Raw genomic sequence first — 20772 nt, 5'->3', positions numbered from 1 at the left:
CCTGAGTCCTTCCTTTCCAGTCAGCAGCCTCTCCTCAGCAAACCTGAAGGTGAACACAGATATGGTGATGATGGAAAATTTCCACCATGTCCACAACTTCCTGTGCCAAAGGAACATCCCCTGCCTGGAGGGCAAGAAGAGAGAAGCCAAGCAAAGGTCCAGGGAGCACATGGAGAAATACGTCACCACGTACGTGGGCCAGCCCCTGGAGAGGCTGAAGGTGAGCACAGGACCCTGGCCTGGGCCTCCAAGGGCAAGGGCTCTTCCCAAAACTCTGGATTAACTGGTGTTGAAATCTCCCTGCCCTGAATCCAGTCTGGGATTATGTTACTTTGTTGTCACAGGATATGAGAGCACCTTGATTTCATTCTGCTCAGGGATTCCCAAAATCCTGGAATGGCTTTCTCCAGCTCTTCCAGTCTGAGCACAGACACCAAGAGAAGGTGCAAAGGGGTGTGAATAGTGCAGGAACCCATTCCTGGTTCTTGGAAACAATCTGTACATTTAGGAACTCTAAATCCTTGGGATTTAGGGTATTTCTCCACAGCTAAATTGCAGCAGGAATACCCAAACAGATTCTTGGGCTGCATGAAGAGACAGGAGGATGAAGGAAGGAATTATTCCCTTGTTTTACAGCAGATGTGGAGTGAGTGTCCTGTCCAGTGTTCCCTTTCCTGACCACTTCTGGGTTTGTCTGTGCAGTCCCACCTCAGCAGCATCACAGAATTCTAGGCTGGAAGGGATCCCAAAGGATACCTTGCCCAAACTTCACTGAGGCTGCTTGGATGAGATTCTGTAGCTCCCTGTCCGGTCACATCCTGAAAGCTCCAGCGGTGGGGCTCTATCACATGCCTGGGCAGGTTTGATTGATCATCCCAACTTGTCACTGGAGAAAGTTCCTTATATCCAGACAATGTGATCAGCCTGCCTTTCCCCCAAGGAAGCCTTTCCCACTCCTCTTTGACAATCGTGTCACGACAATCAAAAACCATGTGCGGGTTTTTCCATTTTCCTGCTGCCTTGTCCTTGTAACCATTTCCAAATGGTGAACCAAGACACGGGGGGCAGAATTCCAAAGCATTGGTGGGGAGCTTGTTCCCAGTTTGTTCCCAGTTTGTTCCCAGTTTGCTCCCATTCCCACTCTGGTTGCGTGCCGGCATCTGGCAGATCCCAGCTCTTTTTTCACAGCTGCCTGGGCTGATCCATCCAACACTTCCCAAGTGGCTGCTTTGTTAACTGAGCTAAGAGCATCTGGCTCTGCTAACTCAAACAGACATTCCTTCCTTCCCGAGACTGCAGCTCTTCCGCTCCTTCCCTCTCCCTAAAATGTCTCACAGATGGAGCTCAGCTGGAATTATTTATGGGACCTGTTACTTCCAATTTGTTTCCAGTCATTGCTGTCAAACATTTGTTGGCTTGGCTGGAAAATCAGCTCCGTGTCTTGCGCTACCTGAGCTCTGCTACGGCTTCAAATTCTCCCTTTTCTAAGGGAAAAGATAATTTTATTGCTCTCAACAAAGTTGAGTGGGATATGAGAGCACCTGAAAGTCCTGGCATGGCCGTCTCCAGCTCTCCCAGTTTCTCTTCACCAAGAGGAGGTGCAAAGAGGTGTAAGTAATGCAGAAGCCAATTTCTGGTTCTTGGAAACAGTTCATACATTTCGGAACTCAAAATCCTTGGGATTTAGGGTATTTCTCCACAGCTAAATTGCAGCAGGAATACCCAAACAGATTCTTGGGCTGCATGAAGACACAGGAGGATGAAGGAAGGGATTATTCCCTTGTTTTACAGCAGATGTTGAGTGAGTGTCCTGTCCAGCTCTGGCAGAGATGTCAGGAGAACTGAGAAAATTCTGGTTTTGCTTTACACCTCTGCAGGTTCTGGGATCCCCCTTCCCCACCTCTGGCTCCAAACCCTCTGTGGGGAGAAAACCAAGGGGAGCACCAAGGAACTGGAGGGATTTTCCAGCAGTCCCATTGCTCCATGGGCCTGCAGCCCTTAGGGATGCTGCTTGTTAGGCAGGGAGGGGAGAGAACCATGAAATTCCCTAAGTTCTGCTGAAGAATAAAAATCTCCAACACTTCATTAAGCATTCTTAAAATTTTTTTTTTTCAATTGAATTAGACATGGGAACGGAGGGCAGTGCTCAGGGGTCAGCCCTGGTGCAGGAATACCTCAGGATGGCTCCTCATGGAATGTCTCCTTCCCTTCCCAGCATTTCTTCGACGGGGTCAAAGCCCGCCTGGCTCAGGGGGTGAAGGAAGAGGAGGTCAGCTTCCAGCTGGCCTACAGCAAGCAGGAACTCCGGAAAGTCATTGAAAAATATCCTGGCAAGGAAGTCAAAAGGGCCCTGGAGAGCGTCTACAGGACAATCCACAAACACCTGTCCCCAGAGGAAAATCTTCTGCCGGTAACTGGAGTGGGATGGGTGTGACACTGGGATGGTTGGGATTCACACTGCACTGCCTGTGTGGCTGCAGGGGCAGGGGAAGGAGCTCAGGTTTGCTTTTCCAGGTGGTGTAGCAACCCATGGAGCAGGCTTCTGCTTTTCCAGGTGGTGTGGCAGCCCATGGAGCAGGGTTCTCCTTTTCCAGGTGGTGTGGCAGCCCACGGAGCAGGGTTCTGCTTTTCCAGGTGGTGTGGCAGCCCATGGAGCAGGGTTCTGGTTTTCCAGGTGGTGTGGCAGGCCATGGAGCAGGGATTCATCCGGCAGTACCAAGAGTTTGAGGAGCTCATCCAACGCTGCTATGCAGGAGCAGGGATTGCCCTGGACTTCACCATGGAGGATGTGCTGAGCTATTTCAACTCCATCACCATGTCCAACATGTAGGGAAATCCCTCTCTGGATGTCGGGAGCAGCTCAGGAATCCTTGTCTGCAGTCACACCTCCAAGGAGCTGAACACAAAACCATTCCCAAGTAGGATATTTGGGGTCCTACCCTGAACTTAATCCCAAAGTCCCTCTGACTTGTTGGTCCTGGACTAAATCTCTCTTGAAGAAGTGGAGTTGTTGGACCCAAACCACAACTTCCCTGCTCCAGGAAACCATTTTGCCACCAGGAAATGACACTCCAAGCCTCAGATTTCCCCCTGAGTGAGCACTGGTGCTGCAAGTCCTCAGCAGAACATTCACAATGGAAAAATGTTTTCTCTCCAGGGACTTTCTCCTTTTCTGTGCTCGAATTTCAGTGAGCCTGTGCTAAACCAGAGGGTTAAACCACATGGAGACGCTCTGAGTGTGAGGTGTTCCCACATCCAGATATCCCAACAGGCACTGCTGCTCCACGGCTCTCCACTGAAAGTCATCCAGCAGATGAAAGTCCAGAGCTGTAAATATTAATGGATTTATTGCTTTTAGCTCAGATTTGCTCACATCTTAACTGGAGTGGAGAAACGTGCAGTTCTAGAGATCCAAACCGATCCTGCAGGGAATTGTCTGCTTTTAACCAGTTTTTGTAGGAATCTTCCTACAGCAACTCACCAATATTATTGTCATTCTTTAAATGTTGTCTCTGTTTCTTGGGATGATCACGAGGCTCACATGTTTTCTGTCACAAACTTTTTCCTAAACAACTGAAGAGTTTGAACTCCTTGATATTTGCTTCACAGGACTTTATTTTATTTATTTTTAAATAAAATAAAAGATTATTTTATTTATTTTGCATGTTAGAAAATTATCTTGGAGGCAAGATTCCCTGTGCATTGCCAGGGAGGTGGAAGGCTGCTGTGGCTGCTTGGACAGCCCCTCTTCTCCAGGGATATCCTGGCTTCTTCAGTGGGAGCTTTAAGCCAGCACATAAACCCAACTTACCCTTGTAAAGGGAAAAATCCAGACTATTTTTCTGGGATTTTTCAAGCAGTTGGCCTTTGGGTCAAGGTCCACCTCTGCAGGGAGCAATGTTTAGAGCTCCCGTTTCCAATCTCACCATTCCCTCCCTTTGTCCCGTGACGTGGCTACTCCCAGCAGGAAGGGGATGGTCATAGGAAACCATCCAGCGCTGCCTTCCCAGCTCTTCCCTCTGCAGGTAACAGGAATTTTGGAACCCTCTTTCCTTTCAGTTTTTGGCTCAAGGGCTCACCTGGGAGGGGAGGGGAGGGCAGCAGGTGGGGGCTGTAGGCTGGGATATGAAGGTGCTGCAATTTGGGAGCACTGGAGAGGACGCCCAGGGTGAAGGGATTTGCAGAGGTGGCTCCGAGGTTGTTGAACGCCAAACACCAGCAAGGAGGGGCAGGGATCCCTCTGGATCTGCTGATGGCTCCCCTATAACCAGTGCAGTCACTGGACACAGCCCAGGCCATGCCATGGAAGGGGATAATGGGATCTTGCTCCAAACAGGCTCCTCTGGCTGTCGGGAGCAGACATCCCAGTGAAACTGCACCTGGCTTTACACTGACCCTGCTCCTGTGCCAGTGGGGCTGTGGGGTCTCTCCTCACCAACCACTTCCCATGCAGAATCATGAACCATTTAGGCTGGAAAAGCTCTCTGAGATCATTGAGTCCAACCATCCCCCCTGGCCTGCCAACACTCTAACCCATGTCCCTAAAAGCCAAGGGCAGTGCCAGAGGATCTGAACCCAACCTAAGCCACCAGGAACCTGTGACCCCAATCTGGGGAGTCCCCCCACCCTGAGCCCTGGTACTGTGTCACCCTGAGCCCCTGGCCTCACCCTCTGCCTTGTGGTGACATCTGGCAGCTTAAAGACACATGACAAGAAACGTCCCCAGATGTTTCCTGCTGCTGTGCCAGGCTCCAGTTTGTCTCCACTCTCTGGCTTGGCTCCACCTGGATGAGTGTCCACACCTGGGAGGACCCCAGAGGGGGCTGGAGGAAGGATCACACCCATGGTCCCATCCTTGGTGCACACGGGGTTTGTGTGTTGAGAGCTTGGCATCTTGGTGACATCAGCCCTCAGCGACATCAGCCAGCTGGTGCCCACACCTAGCCCAGCCAGGGGCTCTGACAGGCTCGGGTGCCACCAGATGCAGACCAGGGTCCGAGGCTCTTGCAGGGAGGAGGATTTATTGCTTCTGTACTTCTGCCACCTGCAGGACAGAGGAAAACCTGGGCGATTCCTCTCAGCCCTCAGCTCCCTGGATCATTTTCCATTTCCCTGCATAGCTGGATGCTCCTAACTTCCATATTCTCTGGTTTTCCATGCCAGTTCCCAACCCTGAGAGCATGGCTTGGAAGGAAGAGGGCACAAGCCCACCCTCGTGTTTCATCCAGCGCCTGGACCACCTTGTGCTGACCGTGAAGAGCATTGAGGACACTGTGGCCTTCTATTCCAAAGTCCTGGGCATGGAGGTGGTGACGTTCAAGGTAACCATGACCTGAGTTAGCAGGACCCCACCAGGCCCCCAGGGTGTCTGGGACTGCCCGGGGCAGTGGGTGCTGACGGTGTCCAGCCCAGGAAGTCTCCCTTACTCTGGCCTTTTCCTTTGGGAACAGGGGAATCGCAAAGCTTTGCGCTTTGGCCAGCAGAAGTTCAACCTGCACCAGGCTGGGCAGGAGTTCGAGCCCAAGGCTCGGCACCCTGTGCCCGGCTCTGCGGATTTTTGCCTGATCACAGCAGTGCCCCTGGAGCAGCTGCTGGAGCATCTGAAGGTGAGGAGGGCCCAGAGAGTCTCCAGGGCAGTGTCACCCCAGGAGACACAAATCCAGGGCCTCTAAGTGACACTTTCCTGGGGAATGTCGGGGCTGTCTCATGCAGCAGTTCATGTTGTCAAGGCTGGGGGAGGAGGGCACAGTGATGATATGACCATCAAACCCCTGCTCTCCTGTGTCCTCCAGACCTGTGGGGTGGCCATTGAAGAAGGTCCCGTGGCCAGAACTGGTGCTGTGGGTCCAATAACCTCCATCTACTTCCGAGACCCCGACGAGAACCTGGTTGAGGTTTCCAGGTACTGCACGGATGAGGCTGCAGGCCCTGAGGGGGAGCCCTGACCACAGCCCATGCTCTGCCTGGGTCCCAGCAGGAGATGGGGTGCAGAGGCCAGGTTTGGCTGGCCCATTTAAAGGTCCAAGCTTTAATTGTGTAAACCTGGGACACGCCTCAAACCATAGCCACAAAATAGGGCTGCAAGGACCTACTTTGGGAGTTTTCCCAAGGCAGCCTGCTTTGCTCTGCTCTGCTCTGCTCTGGGTGTGAATCCTGCTTTTATACATCTCCATCATGGAGATTTCATGGCCTTCTGGGAAGATCTGTCCTGCTGCTGCTGCATTGCAATTGCTGGGACATCTTCCCTAATTCCTGCTATCCCTTTTGCTACACTGTCCACCTGTCACTCCTCTCCAGAGTCACTTTTCCACAGTTGGATATTTCTGTCTCACTTCCTCTCATCCTCCTCCCATCATCCTCTCAAGCTGCCTGATGCTGGTGGCTCTCCCAGCATGCCAGAGGTTTAAATCCATCAGTGGCTGTCCAAACACATTCCTCTCCTGGGATTTGGGAATTTAGCTTCAGTGTGACACTCAAAAACTCTTGAAACTGAAGCTCCAAGTTTCATCTTCAGCTCTGTATCAATAATTGTGGGGTTTCTGACACTCGAGAATTGAAAAAGCAGGGATGAGGAGCCTACATGAAGGGCAGTGTCAGAAGTCCAGGGGTTCACCTGGATTTATGGAGGGATTGAGGATGGTCTGGCACAGAGGAGTCTGACTGTGATGGCACCCGGTTACTTGTGGGACTGTCCTGAGTTTTCTTCTCCTTTAGTTATTTAAAAATCCATTTCAAAGTTATCTAAAAAGAATAAAATAATGAAGGACCTGGGGATTCTCAAGCAGAGCAGTTCCGAGGCTGGCCACACTGAGGTAGCATCGATATCCTCACGGGAACAGCGCTGGAAAGGAGGGAGGACTCTTCTGACCTCTACAGTGCAAATCCTCTGTAAAATTGAAACAATCTCTGAATTGTACTTATTTTTTCTTTGCTGGAATTTCGTGGGAAATTCAAAATTCTTCATAGTGCTAATAAAGGCAAGGTCACAAAATATTCATTGCTTTGGATGATCAGCGGGGATGAGCTGGTTTCCATTGAGTCGTTTGTGGGAACTAAAGACAGGAATGCCATGGGAGAAAGCCACGGGCATCTCCTCGAATGGATATCCGGGAAGGGATCCCAGGGAGGGATCCGAGGGAGGGATCCCCGAGAGCGGAGTCCCCTCGGCCCCCGCGCCCGCGGAGCATCCCGCGGCTGCTCTCCAGGGTGCTGATGTGCCCCCGCCGTGTCCGGGTACGGCGGGACCCCTCGGGGGTCCTGCCCACGGGAGAGGGTCGGTACCCATGGGAGGGGGTCAAAGCCCATGGGGGACGGTTAATCCCCATGGAACGGGATTGGTTCCCACGGAAGAAGGTCAATCCCTACAGGAGAGGTCAATGCCCACCGGAGAGAGTTAATCTCCAGAGGAGAGGGTCAGAGCCTTGGGTAGGGCCTAATCCCCATGGAACAGGGTTGGTTCCCACAGGAGAGAGTCAAAACCCACGGGAGAGGGTCAAAGCTCATGGGAGAGGGTTTCGTTCCCTCCACTGGAGCCGATCTTGCTTCTGTCCCACATATTAATCCCTTTAAATGCTGGCTGGCCTGGAGAACTGGCCTGGCTCTGTGGCTTTCCTGTTCACCACAGAGCGAAACATGGAATTACACTTTTGGGGATCTCACACTTGACCCAAACCACAGGAAACTCAAAACTTGTCATGGAAATTTAGCAAGTATTTGGAATGTGTGGATGATAGAGGAACTTCTCTTGGACTGGTGGTGTTGGAGCACCGGAGGCTTTGCTGGCTGATGGTTGTTGTTGTCTCTGGGAGAAAGAACCTCTGGGACTCAATGTTTTCACCTGGAGGAACCACTGGCCACAGGCCAGCACTGCAGCTGTCCCTGTCCCAACCTCTGCTGGGCTTCCCATCTATTAGAAAAGCCTCTGTATTGTCAGTATTCCAATTAAAACGGATAGTTTACATTATGCAGCATTAAATCTTTATGGAGAAAATGAATTTAATTCAATTCTTTATTTGGCAAGATTCATTGTGAATATTGGACAGTAGGAGAGAGTGGATGAACAGAGGTGGGAAAACGGTTTTCTTCTGGATGGTTCATTCCCTGCACAAACCATGACCAGCAAGAGAAAGGATCTTCCTTCTTGTCTGCTCCCATCTCATCCCTCTTGAATACTGATTCCCACAGTAGATTCCACAATTTTATCATGATCATATTGGAAAGGAGCTCTTTGGATCAGCAATCACAGTGTTTAATGTGGAGAAATGTTGAGTTCTCCATCTCACCACTCAGGGGGGTGCAGGGGAAGGAGCCTTCCAGGGAATGGCTGCTCAGGAGCACAGATGAGTTAAGAGCAAAGTCTCAGTGAGCTTCCCCTCCTCTCACAGGAGGGAAACAGGAGTTTCCCAGTGGGAGTCACAGTGTATGTGCCCAAGTCACCTCCCAGAGAAACCCGTGAGCCAGCTCAGAACAGGTGCCTGGGAAAGCCTAGGAAAGCCAGGAGGGGTGGGGTGGGACAGCCCTGGGATGGGCAGGGATCACCCTCAGCATGTAAAACTGATGTTGGATTCCTCATTTACCAACTGTCTCCCGTTCAGAAAAGACATCCAGGTCTCAAGGGTCCTCAAACCATCCTTTGCACACAGAGAGGTGGCAAACACTGCCCATGGGTCGGAGAAACAGGAGGCTTTCACTGGGAAGGAAAAGAATCCTTCTTTGCTGGAGAGTTCTGCAGGCAGGGCTGTTTGCAGCAAGGATGGATGTCTCCTGTGGCCAGTGGGATTGCCTGACCCTGATCCCAAAACTGCCCAGAGGAGCACTAAGAAAAGCACAGGCTCTGCAGCTGGTCCTCCTCTTCTTCCCAGACTCAGCAGTCAGGCATTCTGCACAGAATGAGCTCGGAATCCAGCTGTAAAAAATGCACAGGTACTGTTCCTTCTGGAGAACTGGATGATACCCCAGGATTCTCAGAGATTTCCATGGGAGTTTTTTAATACTTGTGGTGGCCTTTCAGCTCCTCAGCTAGCACCAAACAGGAGTTGAAGTTTACTCTGTGTGTTAACCCACACACTCCTCCTGCCTCGTGGGTTCCTTTGGAATTATCTACTGGAAGGGGTGGGAACTTCCCTGCCCTTGGGAATCAGTAGGAAAGCACCAATGAAGAAAGGAATTGCAGCTTTGCCAGGACAAGCCCCTCACCAAGCCCCCATGCTGTCCCCTCACAGGCTGCAGGCCAGCTGGGAGCTGTCTGACAGGTTCTCCAGGTTGTCCACCAGAGTGATGATGGCTTCTATTTTTTCTTCTGGAAGCACGTGGGAGGCGTTGGATCGAAACTTCTTCAGGAGTGACTCTTTGCTCAGGGGCTTCCTCCAATGCCCATAGAAAGTGTCACATTTGCCCGTCAGGACGTCCCCGCTGTGCAGGAGCAGGGCCACCTCTCCGTACATCTTGTCAAAGTTGGCCACATTATCTTCAGGGTGCTCCACCACCACCTTGTCCAGCAGCTCCCTGAGCTCCTGCCGGTGGATGCTGCTCTCGGAGAAGGAGCCCAGGCCCACCTCGCCGTCCAGCAGAGCAGCACAGGCATTGAACTGGAAGGAGTGCCTTGCCTGGTGCTCCGAGCTGGGGAAAGGCCGGTTGATGTACTTGGACACCGGGATCTTCAGCATAATGGTGCGGATCAGGGACGGGGAGAAGGACCCCGCATAGTTGATGAAGAGGTTCCGGACGGACAAGGCAGCATCTACCACCCAGTGCATGCCCAGGTGGGCTGGGAACCGCTTGAAGGCAATGTCCTGCTTTTCCAGGAGGAACTCGTGGTGCTCGCCAGGTGCAGACAGCGGTTTGGGCTTGTAGACGCTGTAGAAGGCGCTGAACCCCGAGCAGCCCGGGATGTCATCCAGGATCAAGGGGTTGGCCTCCATCCCTCGTCCTGCCAGCAGAGCGGCCTCCAAGCCCAGGCGGGTGGCGTTGCCCACGTGCAGCGGCTTGGCCTGGGTGGCGGCGTTGGCCATGGGTGCCCCGGCCAGGGACGCGGCGATGCCCAGGGCGTGGCAGCACTGGGCCGAGCTGAGGGACAGCAGCTTGGCCGTGGCCGCGGCACTGCCCAGGGTGCCCACCACCGAGGGAGGGTGGAACCTGCAGGGGGACGGCAGGAATGAGCAGCCCTGACTGCCTGGCACAGGGAACACGAAAGGACCCCTCCCACAGAAAAACTGACGGCAAGTGAGGGGCCCATCAGCCAGTGGAACTCCCTCATGCCTTTGGTGCGGGTGGGATTCACCTGGCTCAGAATTTAAACATAAATTTTAATTAATAATTTAACTTTAAATCAGAGTTTCACTGCATATTAGTTTAACTCTAAATTTAGAGTTAATTAACAAAAATTTAGTCTAAAAACTGAGTTTCTCCTTGAAACCTCAGAAACACCAGGGTGAACTAGCATCTCCAAAAAGCAATTTGAACTTTCTCCAGGAGGTGCCATGGTTTGTGTCCACACAGCCAAACTTTTTACCCCTCAGATTATTTTACCCCAAATAATTCAGCCTCAAACACGCCCAAGGGAACAGTTCCTGGTAGATTCCACCGTTTGGATCACACCAGAGCACTGCTGGAGGCAGCAGTTGGCCCAGGGGCTGTGCCCACCACCAAACTCTGCTTGGTTCTGGGATCCTCCGCTGGCTGGTCAGGCGATGGCACTGCAGACTCCCTGGGAGTCCTCCTGAGGGTTATTTTTGAGGCAAAATCTCTGGCAATCACCAAATAAGTGCATGGTGCAATCATCTCTGGTATTTGGCTCTCAGTAAGGCTTTACCCTGGGGTAAAGCTAAATTAAACTGGACTTAAACTTGGCTTAACCTAAATGAACACTTCAAAACCCAGACTCATCAACCCTCTTCATCCTCGGCAAAGAACAGGAGCTTTACCTTTTGGGAATGTCGTGAGCCTCAGTGGAGAAGTGCATAAGCCTTCCTTGCACTTCCAGACCCACGTTGAAGGCCAGCAGGAAATCCAGGCCGTTGGGTTTGGTGTTCGGAGGGAGCATCTGGGAAGCTGCCAGGAGAGCCGGCAGGACAGCCCCAGAGGGGTGGGTGGCAGGGTGCCAGGTGTCGTCAAAATCCATGGAATGAGTCTGCCAGGGAAACAGAGATGGGAATGTGCTGGCTGGATGCTGAGGGAATGAGGGCTCCCTGCTGATATTCCTGAGGAAATTCTGCCAGAGCCTCCACTCAGTGTCCCCACGGGGTGGTTCGGCTCCTCTAAGGGCCAGGAGATTCCCGGCTTTTGTACCCCATCAGTGACCACACTGTTTCCTAGAATGCTAATTCCTTGCACAACAGATTCCCCTGGGAGAGCCAGGAATGCAGATCCCCCTGGAAAAAACAGGAGAACAGATTCCCCAGGAAGAGCTGGGAGCAGAGATTCCCCTGAAAGGGCCGGGAGTACAAATCCCCCTTGGAAGATCCGGGAACACAAATTCCCCTTGGAAAAGCTGGGAGCACAAATCCCCCTTGGAAGATCCAGGAGCACAGATCCCCCGGGAAGATCCAGCCTCACCGCCACACCGTTGGTGAAGGCAGCCAGCGTCGGGGAGAGCTTCACTCCTGGCTTTCCATAGACTGAGCTCACGGCCATGGAGGAGTACAGCTCCTGTGGGAAGGAGGGAATGTCAGGAAAGCCCTGGAGGTGATGCCACAGGTTTTAGCCTTTAAGTTTTTCAGATTCTGTGCTGCTTTAATGTTTGGGTCTGGGCTTCATATTAGGGGATGGTGAGCTCTCTACACAGAGTTGGGAGACAAAACAATTCCTTCTCTAGCTGGGGACCAAGGATGAACAATCCAAATCTCAAGCCCAAGCGCATGGACAACAGTGGACTGAAGAGAGTAAAGCAGAAAAGGCGGGACTTCGTAGGTTGGGGCTGTAGTTGGGTAATTGACTCCAGTGTGCTGGTGGACCAAGGCTCATAGAGGTGTGGGACCCCATGATTGGTCATGCACTTTGTGACCATTTTGGGTTCACCTGAGGTGTAGCCCTGGCTGGGCTCTTGTGCTGCCCAAGGTGGATCTGTTGAGGCCTCCTAATAAACCCCTACTTTATTCTTTAACTCAGTCTAGTCTCTGTTCTAGGTCAGCCTTCACAAGGAATCAGAGGGAGCTGGGACGGTTCCAGCCACCACCAGCCCCAGCAAGGGCTGGGATCAGCCCTGGAGGTGGCAGCGGCAGTGGCACTGGCAGCAGCAGTAGCAGTGGCAGAGGCAGTGGCAATGGCAGTGGCAGTAGCAGTGGCAGTGGCAGTGGCAGTGGCAGTGGCAGAGGCAGTAGCAGTGGCAGAGGCAGTGGCAGAGGCAGTAGCAGTGGCAGTGGCAGAGGCAGTGGCAGTAGCAGTGGCGGGGGCAGTGGCAGTGGCAGTAGCAGTAGCAGTGGCAGTAGCAGTGGCGGGGGCAGTGGCAGTGGCAGTAGCAGTGGCAGGGGGCGGGGGGATGGGAGTGGCAGTGGCAGAGGCAGTAGCAGTGGCAGAGGCAGTGGCAGAGGCAGTAGCAGTGGCAGTGGCAGTGGCAGTGGCAGTAGCAGTGGCGGGGGCAGTGGCAGTGGCAGTAGCAGTGGCAGTGGCAGTAGCAGTGGCGGGGGCAGTGGCAGTGGCAGTAGCAATGGCAGTAGCAGTGGGAGTAGCAGTGGCAGTAGCACAGGCAGTGGCAGTGGCGGGGCTGTCCGTACCCGGCAGTAGCGCAGGGCGATGTCAAAGACGCGCGTGGTGCTGCCCACGAGCCCCACGCCGATGCTGTCCAGGATCATCCTCTTGCTCCGCTGCCGCACGGTCTGGGACAGGTGCTCGGGCCGCGCCGCACGGATGAACGAGGCGAAGCTGCTGGTCACGGTGTCCTCAGGGGCATTCCGGGCTGCCACTGCAGCGTCAGGACACAGGGAGGGGACAAGGACAGCGGTGAGCCCCCGCGCTGCAGCCGCAGCTCCGCACCCCTGGTTCACCAGACCCAGGGAGCTGCCCCTGCCCGAGCCGGGTGGGTCAGTCTGGGGAGTCCTGCAAGGGCAGGGAGCTGGAATTCATCATCCCCATGGCTCCCTTCTGACTTGGGGTACTCTGATTCCAGAGGTTCTGTACATAAAATTTCATATTCCACAGATGGGGTGGCTTCCAGAAGGTTCAGGTAGAGAAATCTCAGAGCTCAGCCCCATCCCCTCACTTTGGGGTTCCAACAACCATTTTTTGGGAGGGATCAACAAAAATTATGTCCCTTCATCTGGAGGAAAGCCAAACAGGAATGGACCACAGAAATCCAAAACTTCCATAATTTTTTGGAAATCAGGACTAGACCCAAAGCCTGGACTTATCCAGGTGTTTCATCCTAAAAGACACTGAAGTCTTGACTCAACCACCAAAGCTCTTAAGCCGTATGTACTCCAATGATGTTAATCATTAAAAGTAAGTTAAAATTCTATGGAAAACATCCAGTTTGTGTCTATTGTATGTTTTAATTTCAGTGCCTTGTTTAGATTATATATATATATATATAAATTATTGTATATTACTTTTATATAATATTTTTGTAATTCATATAGTAATTTATAATCTATAAAATTATTCATAATTCTATAATTAGAATACAGAATATAATGAATATAGTTATATTTATAACTCATAGAATTAAAATTGTTATGGCCCATTACAATTTATACGGTTGATTTGAGAGTGCACAGGAGAGCAGGAAAAATAAAATTCTACATGGACAACATTTGCAGAATGGCAAATCCATACACTTACTCCTGGGTGGATGTAGGGGTGCACACACAGATGGAGATAAAAGATGAATTAATGTCCCAAAAAAAAATACTTTGCACCAAGAGGAAAACTCATCCAGATCGGCAGGTACACAGGAGGCTTTGGTTTTGGAGCAGCAAAGATGATAATTAATGAAATGACCATTCTCTACTATCGCTAGTTTGGATTCATCCCGAAATGTCACATCAGTGACTCACGGAGCGCTGGCTCATGCTCGGGCTCACCTCGAGCCCGGTCTGAGGCTCCTGTAAACACAGCTGGGAATGCCATCACCGCCTGACTCGCCGGGAGAACATTCCCCTCCCGGGGACCGCGTTCCTACAGGAATCCCTGCACTCAGCGCTCCGGGACCCGCTGTCCAGACCAGCCCGGGTCCCCCCGAGCACCCCCCGGGGCGGGAGCAGTGATGTCAGGGCTTGGAGAGGCTGCAGGAAAATCTGCTCCCATCACCCAGCACCCAGAAAAGCTGGATTGGTTCCTCCCCGGCATCAAATGCTCTTTGTCACCTCAGCAGGCAGTGGGGTTTTTTAACCCTTCAGCTAAAAGCATTCCATGACTCCGGGGTTTTCCTCCTGGTATGGCAGGACTTCATTAAAAAACTAAATTTGATACAAGATCAAATAAATCCCTGTGGGTTATTATTTCTCTTGTCCTCAGGTCTCATTAAGCAACATTCCTTGCATTTATTGTAAATAACTCATTTTAAAATAAATTGAGATAATAGACTAAGAATATATTTTAAAATTACTTCATAAACCTATCATAAACTTACAATAAACCAAGAGCTCTTTTTAAAATAAGTTAATAAACTTATACTAAACTTATACTAAACCAAGAAAACTTTTAGAAATATGTTAATAAACATAATAGACCAAGAACATATTTTAAGATCAGTTAATAGACAAACTTAGACCAAGTTAAGAGACAAAATAGACCAAGTGTCTACACGGCCAAGTTGTGGTTTATTTATCCAAAGGAGATCCATGAATGTCTCCAGGCAATGCCCAGAGCAGGATCAGGTGTAAGTAGGAAGCAGTGACAAGTGGAGGAGTTAAGGATCTGAGCCACCCTTTCAACATCTTACATTTGTGGTCAAAGAATTTGGAAAGTCTGGTTCTAAACCAGTTAAAGATCTGATTTAGCACAGGACTAACAATCCACATTTTTACTCTCTGCTGCTTTTCTCCTGGTCCTTTATCCCCGAGGGCAAGAAGCACCACAGGACCCTCAAACATCTGGAAGCTTTTCCTTCCAAGAACTTGAGGATTTCTCCCGGCGTGCTCAGCCCAGCACCTTCTTTTCCAGCAATTATTTAGGGGTGCCTGCTAGGAAAGGATGGGGAATAGATACAGATACAAACCGTGGGCAGCAGTTTTGTGGACTTGCCGAGAGCTTGCCAAGAACTTCTGGGATTTCTAGAGGAGAGACACAGAGAGGGAATTTGTCACTGGAGCTGCTGGAAGGTTTCTCGGAGCAGTTTTCCTGGTTGTGCCTCTCATCGTGAGGCACTCACAGATCAAACGAGCACGTAAAAGTAACGACACATTTAAAGGAGGGAAAAAATATTTTCCTAAGCTGCGTCCAGCAAGGATGCCAAGAACATCCAGGGAAATAAAGGCACACAGTTGAAGGGGCAGCAGAGCCTTTGCAGCCCTGCCACCAGATCCTGCAGCAAGTGGGACCAGCTCGGAGTGGGCACAGGGAGCAGAACCCACGGAGCACATCCCAACAACAACAACAACCCCCAAGTGGCACAGTGCAGGAGATGTCTGGGACACATGAAAGGAGCAGAATGACAGGAAAAGGTCAGTAGCTGAATTAAGTGACTGTAAAAACCATTGGAATTTGTTAATTTTGGGGCAGGTTTCCGTTTAATGCCACGATCAGCTGGACCAGTGGAGGAACCGCCCGGAAAGCGACATTTTCTCCTTAAAGTGCAAAAAGCTCAGGGATGGGGAGGGTTTGCGTGGAAGAGTTTTACCTGGAAGGTGGAGTAGACCATGCTGGTGGCTGCTTTTCCCAGTGCCTTTCCCAGCTCGGTGTGCTCGGCTCAAGGGAGGCAGAGGTGTGTGGCTGGAAGGTGCTGGTGGCAGGGTTTATATCTGCGTCCAAAAGGCAATTTGCTTTCTGTTTTGTGCAACTGAATTTCCAGGGGGATGACATCAGCCCCTGGGGAGCCAGAGGGTGGGGGGAATCCATGAGGAGGGGTGGTTTGCTCCTGCTGGACAGAAAGGTAACCCCCCCCTCCCCACACCCCCGGTTTCAGGAAATAAATAAAGATTTCAGACAATAAGTGACAAGGTTCAAGGAAACTCCTGTCTCCAAAGTGCCACAGGTGCCAATGGGTGAAGCAACTGGCTCCAGGCTCCTCCTCCCGAGGAGGACTATAAAAGTGAGATTCACCAGGAAATGAGAGGGACAAGAGCATCCTCCCATTGAGCTGAAGTGTCACCAAAGCAGGTAAATCCCAGCTGCAGAGGCAGAAGTGAGGCAGTGGTGGTTTTCTTGGATGCTTTTCTTGAATACCTTCAGCATTTGGGTGTTTGGCTGAGTCTTTCCCAGCTCTCCTTCTTCTCCATCTCCAGCTCTGCTGGGTCACTGAACTGGGAGTGCACCCTGGATCTTCCAGGGAACACCGGGAGCCTTCGTTCCCAAAGCAATGTTTGGATTTTGTGGGGAGTGCCACAGCTCTTTGCTTTGTTCAGCAGTGAAACATGGGGACATTTATTATTTTGGGCAGAGTAACAGCCTGGAGGGAAACACTTTTATTTAAAATTGGATTTTTTACTAACCCCCATGCAGACCTTTGTTGTAGCAATGTATCCCTGGCAATTCTGTCGTGGTTTGCACCAGAGGAGAGGCAGGGCTATGATGTGAAATCCAGCTGTGTGTTGTGGCTGTGCACTGTTCATCTCGCTGTGTGTTTATCCAAAATGAATTTTGTTCTCTTTCCATGTTTATCTGGAGAGAAGCAGCATTTCCTCAGAGCTCTGTAAATGTTTGTTATCACTAACAAGGTGGGATGGAAAACTAATGGCAAGGTGCCCCGGGGATGAGTGAAAATGGAATGGTTTGGTGTTTGCAGATGTGTCCCATGGCGTGGGGAGCCTTGTTCCAGCCTCCTGGGGACGGAATGCCCGTGCCCTGGAATATTCTTGTTAATATTGGCCATGGAGAAGCAGCAGCAGCTGTGAGATGCACAGAGAGATTCCTGCAAACCTGACAGCCCCATGGAAATGGGATGAGATGGGAATGACCTTTCCTGGCAGAGGGTGAAGGGAAGTTGCTGTGAGGACAGCAGGGAGTGGTGTCCAGAGCCTGTCCCATGCAGCTCCGAGGTGACTGAGGACAAGAGCCAGGAAGGAGGGAGGACCTCCCTCCCACAGCATTCCTGCAGCCCCCAGGGTGAGGGATGTCGGGGGAAAGCAGGGAGAGGAAAGAAGGTGGAAGGGGCAGGATGAGGGAGGGTGTGGCTTTGGTTTTGCCCTCACTGCACCAGGGATTTGAGCAAGGGGAGGCTCATCCTGGCTGCCCCATCCCTCTGGGAGATGCAGCTCTCAGGCAGCACCCCAGGTGTCCAGGTGCCTCCTCAGCACAGGGACATCTCCACCCCGTGGTTCCCTGGACAGTGGCTGTGCTGCTGGTGTCCTGGGTGTGCAGAGAGCCTCTAATCCCACCTGGCACAGAGGGATTTTGCATCTGCCCCCCTGCCTCCTGCACAGCCCCACGTTGTCCTGCCTCACCACCAGGGTTCTGTGGTGAAATGACAGCATTAAGGACAGTGGCAGCACCCATGGGTGGGGTAATCCCAGGGCCAAACCTGGGCATGTTTGATCAGAAAACCCCCCTGAGGGTTCCCCTGCTGGGCCTCCCTTTTCCAGCTCAGTGCAGCCCTCGGCGTTCTGGTGCTGCTGCTCCTGAGAGAGCACCAGGAGGATTTTCCTGGTTTGATGTGTCCTGACCTTGCAGGAAACTGAGGCAGGGACAATGCCCGGGACATTGTGCCCAGTGTCAGGGCAGGGACCACGAGTCTGGGTTGGTGTGTGGGCGGCAGGTGTGAGCAGGGGGTTCGACTGCAGCTGGTTCCAACCCCAAACCTTTTCCTCCTCCTTTTCCACATCTTGGGCTGGATCCTCTCACATCCTTCCCCTTTACACCTCCTTAGCCTGACAGCATATTTTCATGCTTGTCTTCCTCCCTTCCCCCATGTCTGCACTGGAAGAAGAGGAAAACATCCCTGTGAGTTGTGTTTCCTTCCCTCCCAGCTCTTTGTTGCAGGTCTGTTATGCAGAAAACACCAACAAAATGAGGTCTGGCAGATTAAAAACCACTGCTGAGAGCCAAGGAGTCACCTGGCCAGTCCAGCTCCCTCCCAAATCCCAGCTCACCCTCTTCCAAGAAGGGGCTCTGAGTGTGCCTTTGAGCCACTGCCTGGGCTGTTTCAGGGCAAAACATCTGGAGGAGCTTAATTTTGTGGCTCGTTTCCAAGTATAACCATTTAAACCAAACTGCTTCTTTATATAGAAGTGTCGTTTAAAACAACAAAAGAGACAAAATCATTGAATCCACAGGCTCAGCTCTGCCCAAGGGCACAGTACTCCTTGGGACCTCCTGAAAGGCAGTGCCTTGATGGGAAAAGGGAGAATTCCTCCCTGGGAACTGGGATCTGGTGCATCTCCCTCTCTGAAGCCAATATTCCAACCTTTAGCACAACCAAGTAATTGAATAATTCATTGCTCCCCAAGCTTTGCTTGAAGTTTTTAGCCTTTCCTTATTTGATGAGAGTTGATGTTGCCAAAGCAGTTTGGAGCTGTCGGAGTCAAATTATCCTTCATCCTTCTTTCTTTGGGGAAGTGACATCCTTTAGAATAAATGGAGAGAGGAAAACACGGGGTTTTTAGCAGAACAAGAGAGTCCAGAGGGTACTGATGTTTGTAAAATGTAAATTTGGGCTGAGGATTTGTGTGATCCTGGGATTTAGGTTTGTTATTATTCCCATATTATTTTTCTTTGGATGGTGCTTCTTCCCTCCTCCTCACTCCCCCTAACAATAGTGGAGCTTTCTGCCCTTTCCAAAGGGTTCTTTGGAATGGCTGAGAACAGAATACATCACCTTCTCCCTTTCCAGCCTTTTTAGCTCATCAAATATTCTAAAAATACCCAAATAACAAGAACATTGCTGTTTTATTTTCATCTTTGTTTCCCAACAAAACCCTCCAGAGAGAAAACTTCAGCTCCTGGTACCCAGGAGTGCCGAGGAGTGGAAATGTGGGGGCTGCCTGCAAACAGACGAGTTCATGGGAGAAATATGAAGGGTTTGAAAATAGCCTATTTAGTCACTGGGGTTTCAAGAAAGGGATGGAGCTGGAAAATTCCGTCTGGAAGGGAGACTGTGTGTGTGTGTGTGCACCGTGCCTGCCCTGTTTGTCTGCAACAGTGGATAAGAAACGTCCTGGAATGGCTCAAAAATACCTTGTGGGTTTTGTCTGGATGTTTGTTGGTTTGTGTTGGGCTATTCATGCCTCTCCATCTCCAGCAGCCTGGAGAAGAGGGGACAGCAACCATCACCACCACCTGCAGCGCTTTGGGGCACCTAAACATGTTTTTGCCAGGAATCCTGGTCACCTAAATAGGTTGTATGTGTTTTTTCTGGATAGGGCTGCGGAAAGTAGGCACCTCAAGTGGTGCTTTGAATCGAGCCTTTGTCTGCAGCGAGGAGCAGGGAGGAACATGGAAACACCTGAGCCTGTCACCAGCCTGTCCCTGCTCAGGGCAGGGGCACGGCTCGGCAGGCTGGCCGGGTGCCCGAGCCCGGAGCAGAGGGCACGGCCGGGGAGGCTGTGGGGGCGAGGGCTGACTCTGCTGTTTTGTCTGGAAGGGCCATGGCGAGCGCCGAGGGCTTCGCCGCCGTCTTCTACAGCGAGCCGGGGGTGCTGGGGCTGCTCGGCAACGTGGTCAGCGCCTTCCTCCTGTGCCTGCAGAACTTCACCGTGGCCAGAACCGGCCTCGGGCCCCGGGCAGCAGAGCAGGTCCTGGCAGGTGGGTGCTGCTGCTCAGGGTGGCGTGGGTGCGGCTGAGCATCCCCTACACTCTTTGAGGGTCATCCCCAATGGGTACTACTGGTGGGACGGTGGGGAAATGTGGGCTGCGTCCATCGTGCAGGTCGGTGTGCTCCTGGGGATGGCTGCTCCTCCCCCCGCAGCCAGTGGGCCAAATATTCCAGGTGCCATTCCCTGCTAGATCCAAACTGTCCTTGGGGCCTGCTCACCACACTGAGCCAAGGGGCTTAGGGGCCACACAAAGAAATTTCCCATAAAGGTGGGAAGAGGGGCAGACAGAGGCCACAAGGTTGCTCACAGGAAGGCCATGGGACCTGCCATGGGGTGTGCCCTAGAGCTTCCTGCAGCTCCAGCCTTTTTGTACTTGGCTTCACATCTGACTCCTTTCTGCATCTCTCAGGTGTCCACCTCATCCTGATTGGAGGCTTTGTCCAGCTCCTGGCCGGATTTCTCGCCTTCCGCAAGTATGACCACCTAGGAGGCGCGGCGTTCCTCACCTTCTCTGCTCTGTGGAGCAGCTATGGGGCCACAAAGGTCCTGTCTGCCGCGTATCCCTCCCCAGAGAACACAACGTTCCCCTCCGGGAACACCAGCCAGCTCCCGGCCACCAGCACAGCCCTGCTCTCGGCCAGCCAGAGCTCCGTGGCTGGGCTGGTGGCCTACATTGCCATCTCCTTCATCCTGTCCTTCTGCTCGGCCACCGTCAACTACATCATGCCCTTCATCTTCGGGGCCATCGCGCTGGCCCTGGGCTTCGAGGCGGTCGCGCTCTTCGGGGACTGGGCCCTGGTGGTGTCCGGAGTCCTGGAGCTGGGCATCGTCCTGTGCGGGCTGTACGGGGCTGTGGCTCTGCTCCTGAAGGGCATCACCCAGCGATACGTCCTGCCCGGCTTTGGGCACCCCCTCTTCAATGTCCTGCTGC

At 52.1% G+C, this 20772-nt stretch overlaps 2 protein-coding genes across 4 annotated transcripts; one reads left to right on the top strand and one right to left on the bottom strand.

Moving 5' to 3' along the window:
- The first annotated feature begins 2380 nt into the window (after positions 1–2380).
- On the top strand, positions 2381–5945 carry GLOD5 (glyoxalase domain containing 5). Of its 3 annotated transcripts, none has more exons than XM_041484695.1 (4): positions 2381–2410; positions 5164–5321; positions 5451–5606; positions 5793–5945. In XM_041484695.1, the coding sequence occupies exons 2-4, from the start codon at positions 5181–5183 to the stop codon at positions 5943–5945; spliced, it is 450 nt and encodes a 149-aa protein (XP_041340629.1). In that variant the 5' UTR covers positions 2381–2410; positions 5164–5180. The 3 variants fall into 3 exon arrangements, with proteins under 3 accessions (XP_041340629.1, XP_041340630.1, XP_041340628.1); XM_041484696.1 differs by lacking the exon at positions 2381–2410 and adding an exon at positions 3869–4025; XM_041484694.1 differs by lacking the exon at positions 2381–2410 and having other exon boundaries at positions 5157–5321.
- Positions 5946–9215: 3270 nt separating this feature from the next.
- LOC121362793 (cis-aconitate decarboxylase-like) lies at positions 9216–15793 on the bottom strand. The gene is made up of 6 exons (XM_041484611.1): positions 15773–15793; positions 15152–15206; positions 12711–12898; positions 11554–11646; positions 10923–11128; positions 9216–10134 (listed from the first exon to the last, which is right to left on the bottom strand). Exons 1-6 carry the CDS (start codon positions 15791–15793, stop codon positions 9216–9218), a joined length of 1482 nt encoding a protein of 493 aa, XP_041340545.1.
- Between the last annotated feature and the right edge of the window lie 4979 nt (positions 15794–20772).

This window comes from Pyrgilauda ruficollis, unplaced genomic scaffold, assembly GCF_017590135.1.
Source record: "Pyrgilauda ruficollis isolate IOZ18807 unplaced genomic scaffold, ASM1759013v1 scaffold67, whole genome shotgun sequence".
Lineage (NCBI taxonomy): Eukaryota > Metazoa > Chordata > Aves > Passeriformes > Passeridae > Pyrgilauda > Pyrgilauda ruficollis.
The sequence above is the reverse complement of the archived record's forward strand: the minus strand, read 5'-3'. Positions and strand labels throughout refer to the sequence as shown.

Bases quoted from the DNA above. Each gene is read 5' to 3' on its own strand.
- LOC121362793 (XM_041484611.1), bottom strand. From the start codon at position 15,793: ATGGTCTACTCCACCTTCCAG. The intron at 12,899-15,151 runs GTTTGTATCTGT...CTGACGCTGCAG, and splicing joins CCACAAAACTGCTGCCCACG to TGGCAGCCCGGAATGCCCCT. The intron at 10,135-10,922 runs GTAAAGCTCCTG...GTCCCCCTGCAG, and splicing joins GCTCACGACATTCCCAAAAG to GTTCCACCCTCCCTCGGTGG.
- GLOD5 (XM_041484694.1), top strand. From the start codon at position 5,157: ATGCCAGTTCCCAACCCTGAGAGCATGGCTTGGAAGGAAGAGGGCACA. The intron at 5,322-5,450 runs GTAACCATGACC...CTTTGGGAACAG, and splicing joins TGGAGGTGGTGACGTTCAAG to GGGAATCGCAAAGCTTTGCG. The intron at 5,607-5,792 runs GTGAGGAGGGCC...TGTGTCCTCCAG, and splicing joins AGCTGCTGGAGCATCTGAAG to ACCTGTGGGGTGGCCATTGA.